The following is a 25487-nucleotide window of genomic DNA, read 5'->3' as shown; positions in this document are numbered from 1 at the left end:
CTACCCCTATCCAAGGGAAATGGACTTTGGGCCTGTTGGAATTATCAACAACAAAATGCAACACCACCAGGTCTGAACAACGTTCTGTCTTTTAAACCTTTTCTGTAGTCACTCATATATACACCCTTCGATCTATAGAAATACAAACTCAAACAAATTCATGCATAAATCCACCCTAAATAATATCTATACATGATTCCAAATACACGCTATCAGGATTACTAACTCTATTGACCCTTTTAAACCTTACCGGGGATAATATAACCCCCTTTTTGTATATATATTTATATTCTATGTATCTACTATCGACTATGTGTATACAAACTCGTTTTGCATACTCACTAAAAGCATACAGGTAATTCGAAATCCAATCCTGGATGTCCTCCAATACTGAAGTAGGATATAGTTGTAGAAATATATGTAGTGATGAGATTTTACTAGATTCGTATTATGGACATTCAAATTTATACAGAAGTGAATATCCAGGTATATAGATACACTGTATTTATGTATTGCAAAATGATTGTATAAGAAATGTATTACTGTTTTACATTGTGTATACCTTAATACATTGGATTTTTAAAATTTATTCTACTATTTTTGACAATTGTTGTGTATTTACTTCATCACCTTGTTCTTTTTGTTCCTTTATCTTGTTTCATAAATTCTGGATATATATAACTCACCCACCCTTACATAAACGATATCCCTATGCAGGGGCTTTCTAATTAGGAAGTCCCCAACAGGTAGTGTTTCTTTCTTTCCAACTCTGATATTGGGGATAGTTGGGGGGAGGGATATGGATAAATGTATGAAGCTTTCCATGTTACAAACAAGCATTGGATTGTGCAGTACTATTTGTACTGAAAAACAAAATGATTTGGCAAACAATGCTGGTAAAGGCAGCAAAGGTTTAAATAGCCTGTTCACCAATGCTAGCTAGAAGTCTTGCAAACAAAATAGGGGAGTTGGAAGCCTTAATGAGTGAGGAGTATTATGACTTAGCTGGTATTGCTGAATCCTGACTTTGTTCTTCACATGACTGGGCTGTCAATATTCCTGGGTATACTCTCTTTTGTAAAGACAGAATCAAAAGAAAGGGTAGTGGTGTCTGTCTGTATGTTAGAAGTGATCTGTAAGTGAATGTAAAAGAAGAAATTGCTGACGGAACAAGTAATAAGGTTGAGGCATTATGGGTGGAGTTCACTATGGGGATGCACAAAACACAAATAATTATTGGAGTCTGCTATAGGCCCCCCAGTGCAAAGAAAAAAAAAATAGAGAATCAACCACTAGCACAGAGAGAAAAAGCAACAAATGGAAGTGTTTTATTCATGGGGGATTTCAACTACCCTGACATTGACTGGAGTAATGACACTACAGGAACAGCAAAAGGGAGGAAATTTTTTAATTTAATGCAAGATAATTTTATGGTACAGTTTATAGAAGCCCCAGCTAGAAATTATACTCTGCTGAACCTAGTTATTTCTAACAATGCAGAGCTTATAACAAATGTGCATATAAAAGAGAATCTGGGTAGCAGTGACCATAATATGATTTAATTTAATGTAAGTTGTAAACAGGAAGCAAAAACACGAAAGATAAGAAGGAACACCTTCATCATTTGAAACCTATAAAGAATATAACAAAAGATGTAAAAAAGGAGATAAAATGTGCAAAACTTCAAAATGAAAGACAGATTGCAAAGGAATGTAAGGCACACTCCCAAATCTTTTTCAAATATATTAATAGCAAAAAGATCAGATCTGAGCATATAGGCCACCTAAAGGATGTCGCTGGGTTGGTAACTGGGGATAAAGACAAAGCAGATTTACTAAACTCTTTTTTTTTAGCTCTGTGTTCACAAAGGAAAATGACGGAGCTCATGTCCTTAAAGAGTCATAATGGCTCAGAATTGATATGATTGAGAAACAGCTGGGAAAAATTAAGGTTGACAAAGCACCAGGACCTGATGGGTTACATCCACATCCTCAAAGAGCTGAGCTCGGTTATTTCAAAGCCATTATTTCTAAATTTTAGAGACTCTTTAGTCACTGGCAAGGTACGGATCGATTGGCGTAAGCCAATGTGGTTCCTATCTTCAAAAAGGGAGCAAATTCATTACCAGGTAACTACAGACCGATTAGTTTAATGTCCATAGTTGGAAAAGTCTTAGAGAGTTTGATGAAGAACAACATAGAGGAGTTTCTGCTAGAAAATAATATTATAAGTGATAGCATGGCTTCAAGAAAGACTGAAGTTGTCAAATAAATTTACTTTTTTAAGGAAGTAAGTAAACAGGTAGACAGTGGAATAGCAGTTGATATAGTGTACTTGGACTTTGCTAAAGCATTTGACACCATACCCCACAGACGGTTAATAAGCATGTTAGGGTCAAAAGGTTTGCAAAAGTCAATCTGTAAATGGATAGAGAACTGGTCTAAAGACCGCATACAGAGAGTTGTAATTATTAATTCATACTCTGAATGGTCCAAGGTTTTTAGTGGTGTACCCTAGGGTTCAGCGTTGGGACCTTTACTGTTAAACATCACTGTACATTGACAGGTTACATTGTTAAATACATATGTATTTTCATTATTACTATTTTAACTGGACTGGTTTGTGGTGGGGGGTGGAATATTCAAGTACGTTTGCTTGGATAGTATGCATTAATGTGACTTTTGATGTTTTTGTGCCTGGTTTCTAATTACAGTTTCTGTTGTTTAGCAATTCAGCAATGTTGTAATTTTATCCACAAATAATTAGTACAAATGTATGCATGGTTTCCACTCCAAACTGGTTCTTGACCCCCACCCCCCTCGTTGCCTTTGTCCCATTCTCAAAGTCAGATTGTCACATATTGTTATTTGAATGTATTATGTACATATTCCTTTTATGAATAAATTGTCATGCTTTTTATTTCTATTAATAATTTTTTAAGTGTCTGACATTTGCTGATTAAGCTGTGGTTTTCCTTTAACATACCTCACTCATGTTGATTTGCTGCCACTGTTCACCACTTCTTTGTTTATTTGTAGTGGTGTAATTTTAGGTTTGTTCTCATTGTGCTGTGCTGCCTGATCTTAGCTCTATTGTATACAAGCACACTTGGCCCTATTGTATGCAAGCTGTCCAGCTCAGTTGCATACTCATTCTAACACACCTGATGGTAATGTAAGGAGGTCCAGGTTGCCAAGCACAACATTAAATCATATTTATTGACAAGCTTACAAGCAGGGTCAAGCAATCTTAGAAATGAACAGATGTTCTGTTGTTGCTCAACTTAATTTTGCTTATTAACCTCCTGGGCAGTTCATTTCTGTCCAGATTTATATGTCTAAAAGCGGTAGATTGTCTTTTATGAAAATTTTTTTTTTTTACAGTATAATATAATAGTATGAGTATAATAAAGTTTGAAACACAAAATCTAGTCAAAATAATAAATTAAATTTAAAAAAAATAAATTGAATTATAAACTTTGACATGATTCTGTGTTTTAAACTTTTTTATATTCATACTATCACATTATACAGTAAAATACATTTTCATGAAAGACAATGTACCTCGTTTAGACAAATAAATGCAGTGTATTGCATTCAATTTAGGGTTTTTTTGTATTGAAAGCAATACAAAATAATTTGAAATTCACGCTGCACCCCCAGCGATGGCTACACGCACCAACGTCACCAGGAACGTCAGAGCACTCGCCGGGGGACAGATCGAGGAAGACGATGGGGCCAGAGAATGGCAGGACCCTAGAGGACGCCAATGGGACCAGGTAAGTTTTTATTTTCTACTTTTTTAGCTACCCCGAGTGTGGCTTTTTTTTACCACGAGTCACGCTCGGGCTTACCCTCGGGAGGTTTAATACTGGATTGTATGCATTATTTAGGTGTGTACATATTTCAAATAATACTAGTATAAAAAACTTCCAGGGACAAGTACACTTTGTGCCAAACATGTTCTTGCTTTTACAGCCTTTCAGGGTGTTTATTCAGGTTTGAATGCCATTTTAGGGCTTGGCCCACTATATATTATCCTACTCACATCAGCTTGGTAGTGGATGTACATAAAGGTGGATTCTTCCTTTTACCAGAAGCAATATCATCAATGAATGTTGCTTTGAGCCAACCCCATGACATCAGAAATCATAGGAAGAAATAGACAATCTTTTCAATTTGAAGCATGTTAAGCAATATGCCAAAAAAAAAAACCTTTGCCAACTTCTTCCTATAATTTCTCTTTTATATGTATATGTACATATATATATACACACAATACAAACAAAATACGCATACAAAGAAAAACTTACAAAGAAAAACTTACCCGAATGATGATCCTTCTCTGCAAAAGTGGCAGGCGTTTTCAACTGATAGAACACAGTTCAGGCGCACATAGCGGGTCCGCATTGGCGGACAACAATGCGCATCACAACGCCTGAGTTTTAATAAAGCAATTCAGCTGTTTTTATCCTTTCAACAATTCATAGAATGGAAATGCTTGAAAACAATCACAATTTACTTGTTAAATTGTAGGTCTGTTGAATCACCCAAGGCTAAAAGATCCTGGGAGATTGTAAAGGAGATCACGTAAAAACAAACCAAACAAACCACACAGACACCACTAAATCTACATGACAAAATGTAAAAAAAATAAATAAATACACACAAACACCAAACATACATAAACCCACACTCCCATATAAAGCCAGAATAGTTAAAAAATGGCCCAAGAAATATTGCATTCAAAAAATACTTACAAAACCAATATGCAATTTGGACCTATCAAGGGTGGAAAACTGGATTAGAAAATATTTATGCATAACAAACATTTGAAGGTGGTAATAAGGACATATCTTTGCAATGAAACAGTATGACTACAAACACAATACCATAGCATTAACACTGACTTCTTAACCTCCTGCGCATTTCACAGATGTCTGGATTTCTGTACCAAAAGCGGTACACTGTTTTTCATTAAATTTTTTTTTTTTTAATTGTTGACCTGTAACTTACAGAAATATGTCCAAACAAGGGTCTAGAAGATATCCTGAATATAATAAAGTTTGAAACACACAATCATGTAAAAAAAATTAAGCTTATTAAAAAAATAAATAAAAAACACAAAAATCAGGTTAACCTCCTGTGCATTTCACTGATGTCTGGATTTCTGTACCAAAAGCGGTACACTGTTTTTCATTAAATTTTTTTTTTAAAATTGTAGACCTGTAAGTTACAGAAATATGTCCGAACAAGGGTCTAGTAGATATCATGAATATAAAAAAAAGTTTGAAACACACAATCATGTAAAAAAAAAATGTACTTTTAAAAAAAATTCAATAAAAAACACAAAAAATCAGCTTAACCCCCCCAGCGTTCTAATTCTGTCAGTTTTTTTGCATAGAAGTTTTTGTTTATATTGTGGGCTTGTAATTCTTAGGATTAACTCCCAGGTATGATAATTATATTTATTTATTATATTATAATCATAAATTATAATATAATACATAATTATAAATAATAATTTAAAAAAATAATGAAATAATAGACAACAATGTAATCTAAAAATAAAATATAAAATTAAAAATGTACTTTTATTTTTATTTCATGTTGTGTGGTGTTTTTGTACTGTAAAAACCATTTACATTGTAATCTGCTTTTAAATTTCCCTCCCAGACACACCCCCATACATCACCACTCACATCACCCGGAAGATGACTCATCCTCCGGGGTGATGTGAGTGGGGATTTCCCAGCCCTGCCTCACACAGACGCTGGAGATGCTGCTGTTGCTGCTCGCATCTCCAGAGAGATGCAAAGCACAATGCAGGATTTCTGCATTGTGCTTAACATCTCACTGCAGATGCCAGCAGCAATAGCAAATTTTTTTTTTGCTGCTGGAGGACCTGCGGGGACAGGGTAAGTATTTGCTTTCAGTTGTAATCCGATTGTCATACAATGTATGACAATCGAAATGCAAGATAACGTTTGTTTATATTTTTAACCACCTGCGAAAAGTTCGGGTTTGACACTTTTTGCAAGTGTTTTTACCCCGAACCAAGGTCGGGTTTAACGGCCAGGTGGTTAAACAAGAATGCATAAACAAATAAAAAATACTGAAAATGCAATAATTTGGTAAACTGTATAGTACTATATTTTTCTAATACACCTCCCTAGTGTAGTTAATTTTAAAACAGAGTCCAACGTCACATACCTATAGACAAGACCACATAAATATATTTTGTATTTTTTTGTGTTGGATTGGATACAGGACTTTGTATTGAATCCAATACAAAATATTTGAATTTCCCGCTAAGACCCCCGTCGACGGGCATATGCACTGACATCATCAAGAATCACAGAGGGACGCATACGCGAAAGCCGCGTGTTCTAATTCTTTCCGTACTTCCATGCAAAAAGCGTTACATTTTTTGCATGGAAATTTATTTTAGATTGTAGGCTAAAATTCTTAGGCATAACTCACAGAAATATGTCCAAAATTTAAAAAATTTAAAAATAAACTTTAAGAAAAAAGTTTTAAAACATTATAAAAAAAAAAAAAAAATCTTTAAAAAAATAAATAAAAAAAGTGTATAATGTAATGAAACTGTACAGTAGCCTATATAATATATATATATATAATAAAATTATATATACATTATATAAAGATTTCTTTGTATTGGACTCAATACAGATTTTTTTGTATTGAATCTAATACAAAATGATTTGAATTTCCTGCCTCCCACCTGCACTGACACATGCACCGACGTCACCAAGAAACCCTGGAGATCGTCAGTGCACACGCTGGGAGAAGACAGAAGAGGACGGATGTCTCCGGAGGAGCTGCGGGGACAAAGTAAATGTTTTTATTCATTTGTAATCCGATTGACATACAATGTTGAATGACAATTAGATTGCACTGTAACGCTTGTTTCTATTTTTAGCTACCCCGAACCTGGTTCCGGGTAAAGCTTTCAGCAAGTTTTCTTAACCTGAACCAGGTTCGGGGTAACCGCATAGGTGGTTAATTGCAAAGTTAAAAAAGCAAAAGCAGCCATTTTGCTAAATGGTAAGCAAAGTATGAAATGTAGCAACATAGGATAACACACAAAACAAGAGCCCTTCCCCTCTCCAAACCAAAAAAAGACAAAGGAAAAAGCAAGTAGACAACACCCTTATATGTGCACATCTTTATGCGCACAGCTGCTACAAATTCGCCTGTAATTTGGACGTGTGCAGTCGGTGAAATTTGGCTGTTTGTTTTTTTCTCAGTTGGACATTGCATAATCATTTATTGAAATAATCCCTTAGATCTGTACATCAGTGAACAGTTATCTAATAAAAAATAAATTAAAACAAAGTAGAGGAGAAGGCTTTAATGTTAAAGTAATCTAAAAAATGTGTGTGTTTAGTGTAACTTTTAAACTTTTTTTTTCCAGGCTATCCCACAATATAAGGATGATTCCCATGGCTGCAGGGGTGTATGATAGCATCATAAGGGTCAATACAATAGATCAGATATATTGTTATATTCATGTTCATGTTAGTTTCATGTGCATTATAAATATATATAATCATATACAAGAGTATAGTTGACACAGGCCAACAAAAACATTAGTTTTGAAAATAATCAGAAACCACAGCAAACTTTTCTAAATCAGTTTTTCGATTAGATTTTTAAGATCTGTTTTCAGTTTTTCCCTAACACGTACAGTTCCTGAGTTATAAGTACTATTATAGTTAACATTGTACGTGCATTTATTTTGTACTAAAACTTAAGCACCATTGAAGTGAATACATCTTCAGTGTGAAGAGAAATAAGGCACACTGTGGTATAGATCTACTGAACAGTGTCAGCCCGGTACTATTGTTTCTTCAGAAATGCTTAGAGTATGATTTTCTTGTGTACTCTTTGGATTGTCATGGTACAGCCTCCAGCAGTAGTCAGCCATCATACTTTCATTCCAGAAACCCTGGTAGTGGTGTTCCATTACCTGAATGTCCTGGTATAAAAGTTCTCCTTGTTCTTCACTCACCATACCAAGATTTTACGGGAAGAATTCAAGATGTGCAAGAAATGTATTTTTTAGAGATACGCGACAACCCAGTTTCTGGTATGAATCAAGCAGATTCTGAACTCCTTCCTTGTATGCAGAAGACTTATGGTTGCCCAGGAAATTTTCACATAGCCACTTGAATGCATCCCAAGCTCAGCTGCTGAGAGAGATTGTTTGAAAACATCATCCTGCAAAACAGACTTGAGCTGTGGCCCTAAAAATATCCCATCCTTAATTTTGCAGTGCTTATGTTTGGAAACTTCTCAACAAGGTACTGAAAACCCATGGAGCTTGATTTACCCACGGCCTTTACAAGGTTCTTTATCAAGCATAACTTGATATGGAGTGGTGGCAGAAATATTTTATGCGGATCAACCAGAGGCAGAAACTTGACCATGCTTATTACGGGCTTTTAGGTATCTCTTGGTAGCCAATCACGTTTGACTTATGTCAACTTATGTTGACTCATGGTCTCCCATAGATCGGCTGTCCCACAGGCATAGGAAACAGCAATATTTTGTGAATCCTTCTTGCATTCCCATCAGCAAACCAGTGACCTTTACTTTAGATCCCCACAGATGTTACACTGGTGTGTTTTATACTGGATTGCTTCAAGTAGTAACTTCATGTTGTCATAGGAGTCCTTTAGGTTAATGGAATGGGCAATCAAGTAAACTTGGCTTCAAATTACCATTATGCAGTAAGACTGCTTTCAAGCTTCTTTTAGAAGAATCAATGAGGATTCAGATAAAACATGCTCTTGTAACAAACTGTTAAAGGATGCATTTATATCATGACAGTAGCACAGTGAGCCATCACTAGTGAAGAACGTTGTCAAGTTATGATTTTGTTTTCTGTAGTAAGTTACAGTTACACCCTTTGCTTCTGTTTAGGCCATGAAGCAAGAAGTTCTGCTTTGTCTTTGGAGAGATTTAGATCATGAACAAGCTCATTCAGCTCTGCTTGTGTAAGAATCTCTGGTTCTGAATCTTCATCGGCCTGGTAGTCAGGATCAGATGATTCGGGGTTGTAACTGGCTGCAACTCCAGTGCATTCCTCATCATCTTCCACAGAAGCAAGTTCATCACGTGGCAGTACCATAACTGGCAATGAATCATCATAGGGAACAGGCCTAATTGCAGAATCGAGGCTGGGATATACAATTTTGTGCTTAGTTTTACCTGAGAATCCACTTTTGTTAACGCAGCAAAAATAGCAGTCGATTGGATGGTCTCGCAATTCTCTTCACACCATTGGGATTGCAAATAGCATTGCTGCTTTACGACGATTCAGCCAGTCACGAAGTCCGTTGGAACAACTGGTACAGTTGATATGTGGAGCCCAAGATTAATCCTGTCACCAAGTGGACAGCCGAAATATAATTTTTATATCTTTTTAAGTTCTGTGGTAATTTGGCGATGCTGTGCTTTCATCGTGAATGAACCACACACGTAAAAGAAACTGTCTGGATCATTAAGGTAATTTCTAGGCATGATGACAAATGAAATCAATCACAGTTAGTGCAGTCTCTAACCTTAAAGAAAGAAAACTGTTGTTAAATGTTGTAATATGTTAAGGCTATTTATAATGAAATTGCCCACAATCGATAATTAGTTGCAGCACAAAAACTAGACATGATAGAGAAAAACTGAACACAGATCTGAAATTCGCATCAAAAATACTACAAAGCCCACATAAATTATATCTGATGAAAATGACACTAAGTATGTCTAATAAAGGAGTTCAACGGTTTATTTGTTATTAATTACTTGTGTAGAACCGTCACAGAAAAGGCAGAGGAAAAAATAATTATTCGTCATCTAATGACGCTGAATAATGGCTGAAGTTTTCCATTTCTCAGCCATTCAGCACTAGACTTGAATGGGGAGACTTTTCCCCATTCATCTCTAGTGCTCTGTGATTGACTGACAAATAAGAAACCCTGATGACAGCTCAAACATCATCAGGATTTCCCTTTCCTCAGCCAATCAGGGAGCGGAGCAATCAGCGGAGCTCTGCTATCCTGACAGTTTCGCTCTCCTGATTGCTCCCACAGGGCCATTTCCAAAGTGGAAGTGATTTGATTGTAATTGAATGGATGGTGTTGTGGGTATTTCTTGTGTGTTATGTAGTATGAGATGGAAAGTGATGTAGTTAGGGCAAATGGGGGCAAAGTCTACTCTATGGCTTATACAGAATATGAAGTACATCTGATTATAATATATATATCTGATATATCACTCACAACAAATTTGCAGGGTTTCATAAACATTATTACAAACACAGCTAACCTTAATATATATATTAATAATATATACAGGGAAAAAAGTAAACAAAAACCATGGTATGTGTTATTACAATATGTCAAAATGCAAATAATTCAAATATAAACAAAGAATGTTGCAATTTGTAACAGGTGGCAATAAATAGATACATATATGTTTAATTGTACATATGCTTATGCACATCAAAGCTATAGATATGTCTGAGTTGTATCAAGATGTGAGTTGGATATAACAAATAGAGATTAAATAATATATAAAAAATTGTACAATATAACATTTTTTTTATGTTTTATATATTATTCCATGATTTAAACTTACATAGAGTGAAGTAAAGTAAGCTGAAAATCTTAGGTCATATATATATATTAAATGTCACATATATATTATGTGACTGAAAGGGATATGAGTAAATACTTTTTGCCGTCAGTACAGTATAGTGTTGTAATTTATCAATATTATAATTTATATTTCTTAACTACAATGGACAATCTAATTGTCAGTTTTCAAGTACCAAAACATGTAATAGGATTGAAAAGTATCACATCATGAAAATATGTGTCCACATAGCGACTGTTCAAACAGTAATAATACAAAGTCTCACATCATGAAAAAATATGTACATGTATATATATATATATATATATATATATATATAAAACATATACCAACACCTTATTCAGGTAAATACTCCTAATGTGAGTACTATGAGAATGCTAGAAGTATAATACAAATAACATCCATAACAAATACAGTAGTACAGGTATTCCAGGTGATATGAGACAAAATAATGTATAGGACGAGCCCCAACAAAATCGTATAGCAGGAATGTTACATTATGGGCCATATATAAAAATGAATGTTGAAAATGCAATACCACAAGTATATGGCAGATTATTTTTGGTATCAGGAATAAATGAAAAGAAATGAATCATTTACAGTAGTTTATCCTACAAAGAAGAGGTTGCGAATATAGTACGACAGTGGTATATCAATGTAGCTATGGCACTAGAAAGAGAGGATTAGTTTACAAGTATCTGCTAAAGGAATAGCCTAATGGTTTTAAGAGTGAATATCTATTTAGTTTCAGTTTGTAAGAATAAATTATCGAAGTCCCCACCTCGAGGGTTAGGGATATATATTCTTTTTCTAAATGCGCGTTTGTTTTTTCCCACATAAAATCTACCACATATACATGTGATTAAAATGATACCGGGTGTAGAACAGTCGATATGGTGTTTCAATCTGTGTATTGTATTGTTTGGGAGTCTGAATTCTTGTTGTTCTCTTAGCCAAGGGCATTGTGAAAAGCTACCACATTTAAAAGTCCCTGGAGACATTGATTGTAGTTGAGTAGGTTGTTTCTCTGTGTGGTGGTCATAGGCCAGTGTATCTTTAAGAGACAGTGACTTCCTATAAGGTATACTCGGATGTTGTTGTATAAACTTAGAGGTTGAAGGGTCTGATGTAAGGATATGCCCGTGTTCACTTAGAATGTTGGAAACTGTTTTATATTGATTATAATAAATGGTAATCAACCTGGCCTGTGTTTCTGTTGGATTGAATTTGGTTTGGGTAATTCAAAAATTCTGGTCATAGGTTTTAGCTTTTTGAAAAGCTTTCTTGAGCAGATTCTTGCAATTACCTCGTGCTAGTAATCTTTTTTATAGGCCTTTAGCTTCAATTTCAAAATCCTTATTTTCTATACAATTCTGTTTGAGCCTGATATATTTACTTTAAAGGAATACTTTTTTTCAGGGGATCAGGATGTGCACTGCAGGAATGTAGGATTGTGTTACCTGCAGTTTCTTTCCTAAAAAAAGTTGTGTTAATGGTTACCTTATCTGTTATCCGGATTTATGTGTCCAAAAATGGCACTTGATTCGTGCTTGAAAACATGGTGAATTTGAGGTTGTAAGGATTAGTTTGTAATTCATGAAAAAAATGGTTAAGAAGTGGCTTCAGGCCTGTCGATACCATGAAGATATCATCGATATGTCTTCTCCAGATCTTGATGTGGAGAAGACATATCGCATTTAGCGGATTGGAGAGGAGTTGTTTTTCCCATTCACCTAGATAGATGTTGGCGTAGGATGGCGCACATCTTGTGCTCATTGCAAAGCCCTGTGTTTGAAGATAGTATGTGTCTTTGAAGGTGAAAATATTCTTTGTCAAGATATATTCCAGTAGGGAGGTGATAAATTCGTTGAAGGAATTGTGTTGGAGGTAGTATTCCTTGAGGTACTTTTGGATGATGTTAATGCCTTTTTCTTGGGGGATACTACAATATAGAGCTTCTACATCTATCGTGACTAGTAGGGAACTGGGTGGAATCTGTAGATTAGGTGTGAATTGTAGTAAATCAATGGTGTGCTCCAAATATTAAGGAAGTGTAAGAAAGATTAGTCTTGGATAGGTGTCCACCAATTCGCTTGCATTGGAAGGGATGGCTCCTATCCCTGAGATAACTCAGACCTGTCTCTTAAAGATCATTGGTGAATGACCAATGATCACCTATCACAAGTCTCGGTCCAGGATCTTACAAATACATCAGGGACAACCAAACATACATGACTGACATTTAAATGTGGACATTGCAATCAGTGCATATGGATCCAAGAACCTCTGAATATAACACTCCCCAATGGTACAAATCATAGATCATTGCACTATATAGACTACTCAACACAAGGGGTCATTTATATGATTACATGTACGTGTGGGGCCTTTTACATAGGGAAAACAAAAAGATAGTTTAAATAGAGAATTTATTAAAAAACATTCATTCCTTAGACTGGAGTAAAATAATTACACCATTCTGTCATCATGTTGGCACCAAACATATTTATAACCCTGAAATACTCTCCTTTTTTGGCTTAGAATACCTCCCACCTAATCCAAGGGGAGGCAACATAGACCAAAAACAATTACAAGCTGAATCCAAATGGAAATTAACACTAAGGGCCACACAACCACCTGACCTGAATGATATATTAGGCTTTAAACCATTTCTCTAAAGTGCATTTTTAACCTCTCTATACATTGTACACACGTAATAACTAATTTTAATGGCAACATCAACAATTTAAGATACTTTCTTAAATCTATCTATAACCCCCTCAACTAGTAAGTAACTACACGGACACAATCATATATGTGTATTTACAGACATGTATATAGACATAGGAAATATACATAAACTTTATTTTTTACTACATCTTGGATAGGTTAAAAACATATGATGAGAGGATGTTTTTATACATGTTTTATATGTACAGTTTTGTATATAGTATACAATCTCTATTTGTTATATCCAACTCACATCTTAAAACAAATCAATAGCTTTGATGTGCATAAGCATACAGTATGTACAATTAAACATATATGTATCTATTTTCTGCAACCTGTTACAAATTGCAACATTCTGTTTATATTTGAGAATTGATATAATGTAATAACACATACCTTGTTATTTGTTTATTTTTTCCTGTATATTTTATAAGGTTAGCTGTATTTATAATCATGTTTATGAAAACCTGCAAGTTTGTTGTGAGTGATATATCAGATATATATTATAATCAGATGTACTTCATATTCTGTGTATTCCATAGACCAGGGGTGTCAAACTCAAATACACAGTGGGCCAAAATAAAAACTTAGACAAGTTAGAAAGTTAGACTTAAAAAGTTGCAGGCCAACCTTCAGTGCTAGTTCATCAATGTTTGGGGTCAGGCTCGGAGCTAAGGAAATCCTCATGATTGAGTGAAGGTGTTCTTTGGTAAGACGACTCCTGTCCGATGTTTTGTTCATCTTCATCTTGAAGAATAGTTGCTCACACAAATATGTGCTGCCGAACATAAAGAGCAGTACAGCAGCTTGAGTACGGAGCTGAGGCACTGAGTCCAGGATGTAACGTGGAAATTGTGCAGCGCCCACAGTGTCATACACTTGGATAACAACAGGCTACGCACAGCCTGAGACACTGGTATATGACACAAGGCCGTGGGTCACCAAGAAGCCCCTGTAACTCCAAAAGCCTCCTGGCACCTCCCACATGTAGATGAGTAGATGAGGGGGAGCGCTGGAAATGCCAGACGCAGCCAATGCAGGGCTAAATCTTATGAGTGGCCCATCGCTGGAACTTCCTCTTCATTGAAATAATGCCACTTTTACAATTCCCGGCATTACTTGCATCTTTAAAACATTCCATTGTGGGACCACGCATAGGCAGAGAGCCTGCTGGTCTATAGACGTGAGTCATATTTAAAATTCCTTTGGGGGGCCAAAAAAAGGACGTTGCGGGCCAGATTTGGCCCCCGGGCCAAAGTTTGACATCCCTGCTATAGACTTTACCCCCTTTAGGGGTTATTAATACCTGTATCCCAAACACCATTCACTAACTACATCAGTTCCCACCTCATACTATATAACACACAAGAAATACCCACAACACCATTCATTCAACTACAATCAAATCAATTCTGTTTTGGAAATGATCCTGCATTCATTTCTACTATCATTCTACACCTGGTGTGTCCCCCTGCCGTCACCTACTTGCGACGGATGGAATGCCACCCTTAGGTGGTATAAAGCCAATACATGGGATGCGATTATCCCCACCCTTCTGTGATCACCATGGTTGCAGTGAGGCGTGGTAATGCTACTGCCTCCCTCCCATGCAACCACAGAGCCCTGGTGACGTCACATGGATTCCCTACTTTGATTTGCATGATGCGTGCCACTGCGCACCAACAAAGGATTCTATAACAGTGAATCTGCGTCATTAGATGACGAATAATCCTTTTTTCCTCTGCCTCTGTGGCGGTTCTACACAAGTAAGGGATATTAAATAAACTGTTTAACTCCTTTATTAGACATACCGAATTTATATAACTGCCTTCAATCAGAACCTAAATAAATATAAAAAATATACTTATATATACTCAGATACTCTCCTACTCTCCACTCAAGGTAATCTCAGTCAATGCTGATCATACTCATTATCAACCAACAAGGGTTTCAACCTTCATGTAAGTAAAAACTTTTACCAATTTATGCTTATTTATCATTTGACACAAATGAACATTATTAAACATTATTTGAATCTACAATATAATGTTTAGTAGAATTATATGTTTCTGCTGATTATACAAAAGAATCTGAAGCTCATCTGATATGGTTATACTATATTGAATCATGTAAACTTACACTATTCAATGAAAAATTATTACTATATTAACATTGTATGTATATTTAATCGCTATATTTGTTACATCCAGTTACTTGGGCAAGCTATATTATCAATATACTTATTTGCTTTACATCTTATGTGTTTACCTACTCTTGTATATGTTTATATAGATTTATAATGCACATCAAAAATGAACATGAATATAACAATATATCTGATCTATTGTATAGGCCGTTAAGTCGCTATCATACACCCCTGAGGAAGCCTAAACTGGCAAAACACGTCAGAAAATTAAGACTACAACGGTTGCTAAAAAGTACTAGCTGTTTGTTTGTATAGTTCACAATATTCACCCCACAATAATACAAGTGGCTGGTAAAGTTATTATGGCATCCTATGTAACCAATTATGTATGAATCTTTGTATAAATACAAATTTACCATTGTTTCAACACAAAGAGCCTGGAAACCCTGTCTATTTCTTTTATTCCTTTACAAGTATGTTAGAAGTTTCACAGGGAGGCCACCCCCTTCCTATAAAGAATATAGGGACATGAACAGATACTTCTCTCCTCTCTTCTGGACACACTTTTCTCTTATATTCCAGTGATAACGCTGGTCAACAAACATTTTCTTGCCAAACAGATTAAAGACATTTTAGGTTATGTTTGATGCACATAGTTTTTGAAATAATGACCTCAATAATACCTTCATGGAAAACTAATAAAACATGAAAATTAAGCACAATTAAACTAGATATGCCTACCTATACAAAATTACATTTTTGAAATAGATAATGTCAATTATTTCTATATTCAGCATATTTACAGAATTAATCACAAAGAAGTCATTGAAAAAATCTGTATGATTTCCTTTTAGGCTGATAATCAGAGCAATCAGGTTGAAGGCTCCCAGCAGTAGTCTGCCATCATGTGTCTATCCCATCTGCCTTGATACTATCCTCTTTCTTCTATCACCTTTATATCTTGATGGAACCTCTCCCCTTGTTCCTAACTGAAATCGCTAAGGTTTTCTGGAAATTTTTGCGAATGGCTATGGAGATAGTGTACCTTTATGTACCGAAACTTTTAAAGTTTAAGAGCAAGTTTTGTACCAGTTCTTCATCATTTTGTGCTTAATGGTTACCCAAGAAGTTCTTGACAGCCATGACACAGCTTTGCTAGGCAGAAGCTTCGGTATCAGTCATTTTTTTCGTCAATAATTTTTCAGTACTCAATCCAGGGAGGAATCCACAAATGTATTTAAAGCAATCACTGTCCTTGTTCAGAGCTCTAACAAATTGCTTCATTAAATCCAACTTTATGTGTAGTGGAGAGAGAATGATTTTTTCTTTGTCAACCATTGGCTCGTTAATGATGTTCACTGCATATTTTTTCATGTTTACCCTTGGAGGCCATGTCACCTTTTTCCAGTGATCCTGCTTTGCTCTACAATCCACAAGCAGATGAAACTTTGGGTATTTTGTGTATCCACTTTGCTGTCCAAGTAGGCAGTTCACCATTTTTAACACATATGGACCATTTGTGTTCATCATAGCAAAGCTTTTGTAAGACCATTTTGATATTTTCATATTCTTGTTTAAGTTTTGTTGGGTGACCAAATGGAATTGATGCATAGTAGTTGCCATTATGAAGTAAAACAGATTTCAAACTTTGAGTGGAGCTGTCTATGAAAAGCTGCCAGTCTTCTGCTCGGTATTCTGGTACTCCCATATGGGCTAGTAGTCCAGGGATGTTACAACAGTACATGAAGTCTCCATCTTCACTCAAATATGGTAGGAGTGTCACCTCTCTTGTCCTATAAACTGTTATTTTAACTTCCGGCCTCAGACAGTTCTTTTCTTTTAGCCTGGATGCTAAAAGTTCAGATGCTTGTTTTGACAGACTTAGGTCACGTAATAAAAAATTGAGCTCTTCTTGGGAGAACTGCTGGTTTGATGAAACACTTCCTTCGTACTTCCACTGACCTCTGTACACAAGCTAGATTTTTGCTTGAGATGATCATGATCGCTTGACTTATGCAACAATTATCTAACATTAGCTTTATTTTCCTTTAGATACTTTGCTAAATCATGCCAGGAGGCTCCTTCTTAATAAGACAAACAGCAATGTACAAAGTGCAGTAATCAATAGCAACCATCTATCACTGTCCCTGAGAAAACAAATGAATGATGATAAAAGTATAAAAAACAGAACTACTGATCTTAACATCCTATTCATTTTCATCTTGTTGTAATAAATAAGTCACAAAGAAGTGGCTTCCTAAAATATCTTGTACTTGGGACTTACATCTGAACGGTGTCATTTTCTGTAGGGCACCAGCCTTGAATCTGGCAAAATGAACTGACACATCTCCCAGTGAGAAAACCTGGAACATAAGAAAGCTTTATTAGGTTTCATAACACTTCAGTGATTCATTCTGTTTCCAGAATTTGCTTGTTATAGTTTTTTACCCGCTGTGACAATGTTGTTTATGACAACAGTTATAGCTAGGGATGAGCAAATCTATTTTTTGTGGAGAGTTCACCAAATCCTGTTTGAAATGTGTGCAGCCTAAACTGTGAACCCAAAAACCCTATAGGTTAAGTTAGGAATATGGGGTGATTCTGAACACCAACTTCTGGTCATTTTCAAGGATATTAGGGAAGTTAGGTCCAAAAAGGGACACTGCCATTGGGTAAATGTAACCATGCAAAAAATAAATAAATACAAATACAATACAGCAAGGAAGAGGTTCTTTTAATGAAACTTTGAAGGTGACATGGACAAAGAAACTGCAGTACTTTACATCGCATTTCCTCAAATATTCTATTGGGGGAATCAATTACTGCCATTGAAACACACAAAACTGGAGGGTTGAACCTGTCCCTGTGTTGTAAATAGAGCCATTTGTGTCCGTAGGAAAGGAGGTTTAAAATCTGCTTTCAGAAAAGCTTCTTCACAAAGCTGTATCCTTCCTCAGAAGCTAGTTCTAGCCAACTCAGGTGGAATATTATTTTTTTTAAATGCTCAAACTATATTTAGGTATTACTTCTTATAGGTAATAACACCATATTGTGTTCATCCAAGGAATCTCCAATTGTTCTAGGAAATCAGGAATGAATTCTGCTTCCTATGCATAAACTGCACTGTTCCTACTATTCTGAATTAACCTTGGTTTTAGCATTCTGTATATGCACGTTTTTAAATATTTTTTTGGATTAGCTTGTACTTTGATTTTTGTGATACAAGGTGCTCTACATAAATCAGATGTGCATTAAAGTCTTGGTTTTTGTCAAAGAGGTACATGATGTAAAATTTTATTTGAAGTGTAATAAATACTTTTTTAAGCAATAATAGTAAATTGAAATTCTATATTGATGGTGACATTGTTTTTTTTTTAAAAAAACACTGTGTGCCTTAAAAGAAATGTATGTATTGTGAAGGGGTTTAGTCCACATCAATAAGGCTATACCATCCTAGTTGGCACAGTTAGATATACTTGCTATGTGTATTAAACTCATAGCAAACATATCTAACCTAATACCAATACCAATCCCCATTATTTTTTTAAACATTATTTATTTTTTAAAATATTTCAAAACAAACATAATAACATTGACAGAACAGAGAAAGGAAGGATATTTAGGACATACCAAAAACAGTACATTGCACATTTTGCATAGTCCAATACAAATCTGTGACTAAATAACATACAGCATCAAATCAGTAATATAACTTAAAGTCAATAGATAAATTGGGCAAAGGAACAGTCAACCTGTATGGAAAAAGAATCTGGAAATAGCGTTAGTGTTTAAGCCGAAAGGGTCGGATCCAGGTGGCCCCTAAACCCCGGTGATTCCTTATAAGAAGTCCAGCAACCCCACATAGCATTAAATTTATCTTGGGTACCCCGTAGACTGGCCATGGGGTCATTCACCCTGTGGAGCCATAGACCCAGTGTTGGGATGACCTTTGACTTCCAAAATACTGGAATACAAGAGTTAGCAGCCACAATAAGATGTCTGAGAATGGACCCCTTATAGGCCTTTTTCATAAGTGCATTGTGGTGTAATAGAAAAACCCCCAGGTCCCATGGTATATTGTGGGTGGTGACTCTCTGAATAAGACACCTCACTTGCTCCCAAAAGATGCGTAGTAGTGGGCATGCTCAAAAACTATGGAGTATAGCACTTCGCCTGTTCACAACGCCAGCATCTATCAGTGCCCTCAGGAATGAAGCCGAGGTCCTGTACCACCTGGAAAGGATTTTAAAACCCAATTCCACGAAAGAGTCAGAGAGGACCATCTGTCAAGATCATTTGTGATGATGGCAAGTATGGGGGCTAAATTCAATGTGAAGAGTAGGGATGAGTGAGCGAGATTTGTAAGTTCGATCTCGCAGCGTATCGGGCCTTTCTTGCTTACCGAACATTTAAGCGAGAACAGCCTTGTGATTTGACATGAGGTGGTGTTCCCTCAAACATACAAGGGAAAATGCAGGGGGCGGGAACGGCAACTATTTCCGGCAGAATGGTGCAACTGGGAGCAAATCATTTGCAGGGAAGGAGAGAGGGATTAGTCACTCCATCTTGTGTTCTGTGTCAGAGAAAGAAGCAGGGAGAGAAGTGCATTGTGACAGGAACAGGTTGAGAGCCTTCTGTATATCTTGAAATATACAGATTGTGCAGTTTTTGATGCTACCTCTTGCTATTTAGCAAAAAAGGCAGAAACACTGTCCTACTGTCCACGTCACCATGGACAGCTGGACAACAAGGCACGGAATGGGATGCTACCTGTCCTTCACTGCTCACTGGGTGGCCTTGCACAGCTCAGTGGGAGGTGGTCTTGCAAGAGGCATTGCAACACCTGGTACCCCCACCGAGGGGTGTGGTGGGAAAGCATAAGTCTTCTCCCTCCTCCTCCTCCTTCTTTCCTTTTAACAGCAAACTCTCTCTTTTCGTCAATCCTTCTGAAAGGCCAGCAGAGGAGGACACTCTGGTTAAGCCGGCGCGCCACTTCGGCTCCCTAAAACACATGCGTTGCCAGGCACTGCTGAAACTGGTGTCCTTGGGGGACAAAAGTCACACCACCAGAGAACTTTTGTCCGCTTTGCACAGAGAGGTTGAGACTTGGCTGACGCCCTCCCAGGTAACAGCAGGCAATCTAGTGTGCGACAAAGGGGCCAACCTTGTGGCGGCGCTGCGCATGAGCCGCATAACACATGCTCTGCTTTGCGCATATACTGAACCTGGTGGTGCAGAAGTTCCTCTGCAGGTACCCAGGACTGCAGGACTTACTGAGACAGGCTCGCTCCATCTGCAGCCATGTGCGCGATCCTCTACTGCCGCCACAGCGCTAAGCAGGATCCAGCGCCAACAGAGACTTCCATTGCATAGACTGATTTGTTACACTGTGACTAGATGGAACTCTACCCTGCACATGCTCCAGCATCTGTGTGAGCAAAAGCTACCCATCCGCCATTACTTGGTCAGCGCTACTTCTCAGGGCTCACCGCCTCCTTCTCCTCCTGCTAGTGCTTCTCATGCCTGTCAGTACTCTATTCACTAAAATAGTATTACACATTTCTGGGTGGGTGGCATTGTCAATGTACTACACCCAGCTCCAGATGCCAGTTACCAATATGGTCCTCGCTCTGTCTCAGGGCCCACCGCCTCCTTCTTCTGCTGTTGCCTCCTGTCAGTACTCCATTCACTAAAATTGTACACTTCTGGGTGGCATTGATGATGCACTACACCTAGCTCTAGATGCCAGTTACCAATGTGGTCCCGGCTCCTTCGTAGGTCCCACCGCCTCCTCCTCCTCCTGCTGTTGCTGCTGCCACCTGTCAGTACTTAATTCACTAAAATTGTACACTTTTGGGTGGCATTGACGATGCACTACACCCAGCTCTAGATGCCAGTTACCAATGCGGTCCACACTCCATCTCAGGATTCACCTTCTCCTGCTGCTGCCGCCTGTCAGTATTCCATTCACAAAAATTGTATTACTCACTTCTGAGTGGCATTAACGATGCACTACACCCAGCTCTCCATGACACTTACCAATGCAGTCTCCCTGGCGATAGCTGAGCAAACACTGCTACTGCTCTCTCTGACTCACACTCCGTCTCTGGTCCTCCTTTCTTTTTGCCTAATGTCACCGCGCTACTTCTTCTGCAACTTTATGGGTGGCACTCCTTACACATGTCATCCAGGTCATGATGCCAGCTAGCAATTATTCTTATTAAAGACAGAATTTATATAGCATAAACAAATTATGCAGCTATATAAATTAAAAAGGAGTGCTTACATTAAATAGCAATCCATTCTTCTGCTGTTTTGACAACAGAGACTGTTGCTAGTGAGTTGGCTTTCTCAGAGTCCTAATATTTACGCTGCCTTCTGGACGCTGTCCAGCACAAAAAAATCCTATTTGCTTGCTGTCACTTTGCCTGCCATTTTCTGAAAAACCACAAGGTCTTTTGTAACTTTTCTATTTTTCCCTTGTTGCCACTGTTTGACTACACATACCTAGCAAATTTGGTGGTTCTAACATGTATAAGGGCTTGGATATCACAAGACTGTCAGAGGCCTTGTCGCTCATCCCTAGTGAAGAGCTGCGATAGATCTGCTGGGAGCAGAGTCCCCAAATACGTAATCACCTTTTTGTCCCATTTGAAGGAGAAGGAGGGTGTAAGTTTGGTGCAAGGAGCCTGGGGCAAGGAGACATTGAGGGCCGCCGACTTGAAATAATTAATTTTGAAATTAGATACGGTAGCATACTCCTGGATTGTCTGAATGATATTTGGGAGAGAGGTTGCTGGGTTAGTGACAACAAATAATGTAGTAAGTAATGGCTTCAGAGAGAATAAAATTAAGGGGAGACAAGGGGGAACCATTGGTAATATTAAAGGATGCTATCACTTCGCCATTTACTCTCACTGATGCTGAAGAGATAAAATATATGGCCTTGATCCATTCCATAATTTTGTCTCCCACACCCATAACCTGAAGTGTGGCTAGCATAAAGTCCCAGTCAACCCTGTCAAAAGCTTTTTCTGCATAGGTATAGAGGAACATGGAGGGTCTACCTGTGGATACAGCCACGTGTATCCAATTATTGGCCCAGGAGGTGTTGTCCCGCGCTTTCCTAGAAGGCCTAAGGAAGCTGATGATCCTCAGAATCCCCTCTATGAACCTAGAGAAAATGCATTATGTTTTACTGGGGGATTTACATTATGATGTTGATATTTGAAACTGATGTAAATATGTTGTGAAACATGGAATAGTCTTTTTGCATTGTGTTGTAGTGCTGAGTTGTGATGTACCATATCCCTGAAGAAGTGGACTCTGTCTACGAAACGCGCTGGATAAAGGACAAATCTCAGTATATGTACTATGTCAGCACAATATATTTTAATAAATAAAGCAATGTTCTTTTATGGATGGATGTGATTAATAAATTGTAATAAAACGTTTAAGCTTTTATGAAAAATAACTGTTGGTAAAGTCCCATTAGTATGTCCCTTTTTTGTTCTCTATAAGTTAAAGTAGGTATGTTGACAGTAAAAGACATGTAAAAGAAATATGGGATCTTATATGATAAAACAATAATATTTAAGGGTAGAAGTACCCAAAAAACTCCCCATGAGGAAGTGAGAAATTGGATCCCAGAATATATATTTTTTGTAATTACTGTTAAATATTTATTTTTTTGCAATATAAATCCAAGAGCTAAGTAAATAGATAGAAAGGGTTTTGTTTTTGGCTATACATTATTTCTGTGTTCTCCCTTCCCCCTTCCCCTCTATTCATTTTTGGTTTGCAAAATGTCCTTTCCTCTTATGGGTTTTGGTCTGTGTTTTTGATTGATTATTGGTGTAAATATAATTTGAAATCATGAATTTCTGTGGGAATAATTGGTCAGGTATGATGGAAGATGTAGGTGGAGGTGGAAATAAAAGGTGGAAAAAATACACTACAAATTTCTTCCCCATCACGACTCCTTGGGTTTGGAGGTAGGTGACATTGTTAAAAGTGAATATATTGCGAGTAAGAATGTACTGCGAGTAAGAATGTACTGTAATAAAGAGAGAATGAATTGGTTGTATGCCTGGATTGATGGGTCACGGTCAAGTAGTGTGGTGGCTATGGTATTTACATCCTTAGTATGGGGTATACTGCTGTAAAAGGCTTCTACATCAACAGTAATATGTAATGAATTGGGGGGGACCTTCATATCATGTAGTTTGTGTAGAAGTTGAATGGTGTCCCTAAGATAGGAAGGAAGGTTAACAACATATGGTCTCGGGTATCAATGAGGTCGCTGGCATTAGCGTAGATGGAATTAATGCCTGCTATTATAGGGCGGCCTGGTGGGTCTAAGTTTTTGGAAACCTTGGGAAGACTGTAGAAGGTGGGTGTAACCGGGAAAGTATTTCAAAGAAAATCCTTTGTCTTGGTGTCAATGCACCCTGATACGTGTGCTTGGTTGATAAGGGAGTAAAATTCTTTAAAAAAAACATCTACTGTAGTAGATAGAATGATTTTATACTATTCTTTATTTCCTAGTATTTTTAGACACATTCTTTCATATTGTGAATTATTCATCACCACAATATTTACCCCTTTGTCGGCAAGTTTGATAGTAATGTTGTGGTTATTTTCTAATCCCTTAAGGGCTGATTTCTGAGTAGGGGTGAAGTTGAGTGGTGCTCCTGTGCCCTGGAACTTGAAGTCCAGAATATCTTTGGTGAAAAGATCCACAAATGTTTGTACGTGTGCATTGTAAGAGATGGGGGGAAATAAGTAGATCTTTTGTGTTTAACAGGTATCAGGGGGGTCCTGTGTAAATGCTTGAGTGGTAGGTGTGGGGGTGGGGGGGGGGGGGCAGAATGGCATTCATCGTATAATTCCTGTAAAATGTTTAATGTTCTGTAATCCTGGATTTTAAAGTCTTTGTATTCCGAAATGTCTCAGGTTTGTTGGGTTCAAAGTCTCTTTTTTCGTACATAAGTTTTAAAGTGAGGTTGCGGGCAAAAAGGTGTATATCTTTGATTAATTCAAATTTGTTTAGGTGCACCGAGGGGCAAAAAGACAGGCCTATTCTAAGAAATTCTTCTTCCACTGGTTGGTGAATATAGGAAGATATATTAATGATGCCTAGATCTAATTTTTTGTGGGGATCTTTGTAAAGTAATCTGGAATGGATGCTTGAGTGGGTTTGGTGGAGGGGATCTGTAGGTTCAAAGACCCTAAAAAAAGAGTCCTGTGTGTGGGTTTTGGGGATGATCCCCACTGCGGCTGTGGATAGGGGAGGTGGTAGTGGAACAAATTCTGGTTAAAGGTTCGGTGATGGTAAAGAGGGGGGAGAGGTATGAGGTGTTGGGATGTGTGTGTTTATAGCAGGGCGTTCTGTGGATAAAGGGATGTGTGTGTGATCAATAGTGGGGGTATGATCACCTATGGTGAGAATCTCTGGAGAGATACTGTTAATATCTGAGGTGGGGGGGGGGGGGGTTTGTGAGGGAATGGAAGGGGTGGGAACTGCTGTATCAATGATTAGGGTTTCCTCTTGTGATCCTGTTGGATATGGTTGATAAGGTCACTTTTGTAGTGATGTAAACTCCACCTGATCAAAATGTTTGAGGTTGTGGATATGCTTTTGAAATCTATTGGCTTAAATCTTGGTGAATACCTTTGTATCCTGGTTAAAAGTGAGATAGGCCTGTCGCTACTACACAGCGTGGTGTCTTTAACCTGCCTTGGGAATCACTGTAATAAGTGCTCAAAGAGTGTCTTTTGGTAGTGTTCCTTACCGGTCAGTGGGTTAAAAGCGGCTCCATAATTGGGCGCCAAGTCTTCTGCAAACACTTTGTAATAAGAGAGCGAAAAGCCATCTGGGCCCGGAGCCTTCCCAGTTTTGGTTTGTTTTATAGTCACCTGAAACTCCTCAACCG

The 25487-nt window shown here is 37.4% G+C and overlaps 1 protein-coding gene across 1 annotated transcript in view; it reads right to left on the bottom strand.

The window, feature by feature from the left end:
- The window catches only part of P2RX3 (purinergic receptor P2X 3), a 95569-nt gene that overhangs the window by 41057 nt on the left and 29025 nt on the right, over positions 1-25487 (bottom strand). The window contains exon 5 of the mRNA XM_072424368.1: positions 17837-17915. Coding sequence (XP_072280469.1) covers positions 17837-17915 — 79 coding nt within the window. The remainder of the gene's footprint in view (positions 1-17836; positions 17916-25487) is intronic.

Source organism: Pyxicephalus adspersus, chromosome 10 (genome assembly GCF_032062135.1).
Source record: "Pyxicephalus adspersus chromosome 10, UCB_Pads_2.0, whole genome shotgun sequence".
Taxonomy (NCBI): Eukaryota; Metazoa; Chordata; class Amphibia; order Anura; family Pyxicephalidae; genus Pyxicephalus; species Pyxicephalus adspersus.
This window is presented reverse-complemented; position numbering and strand designations above follow the sequence as displayed.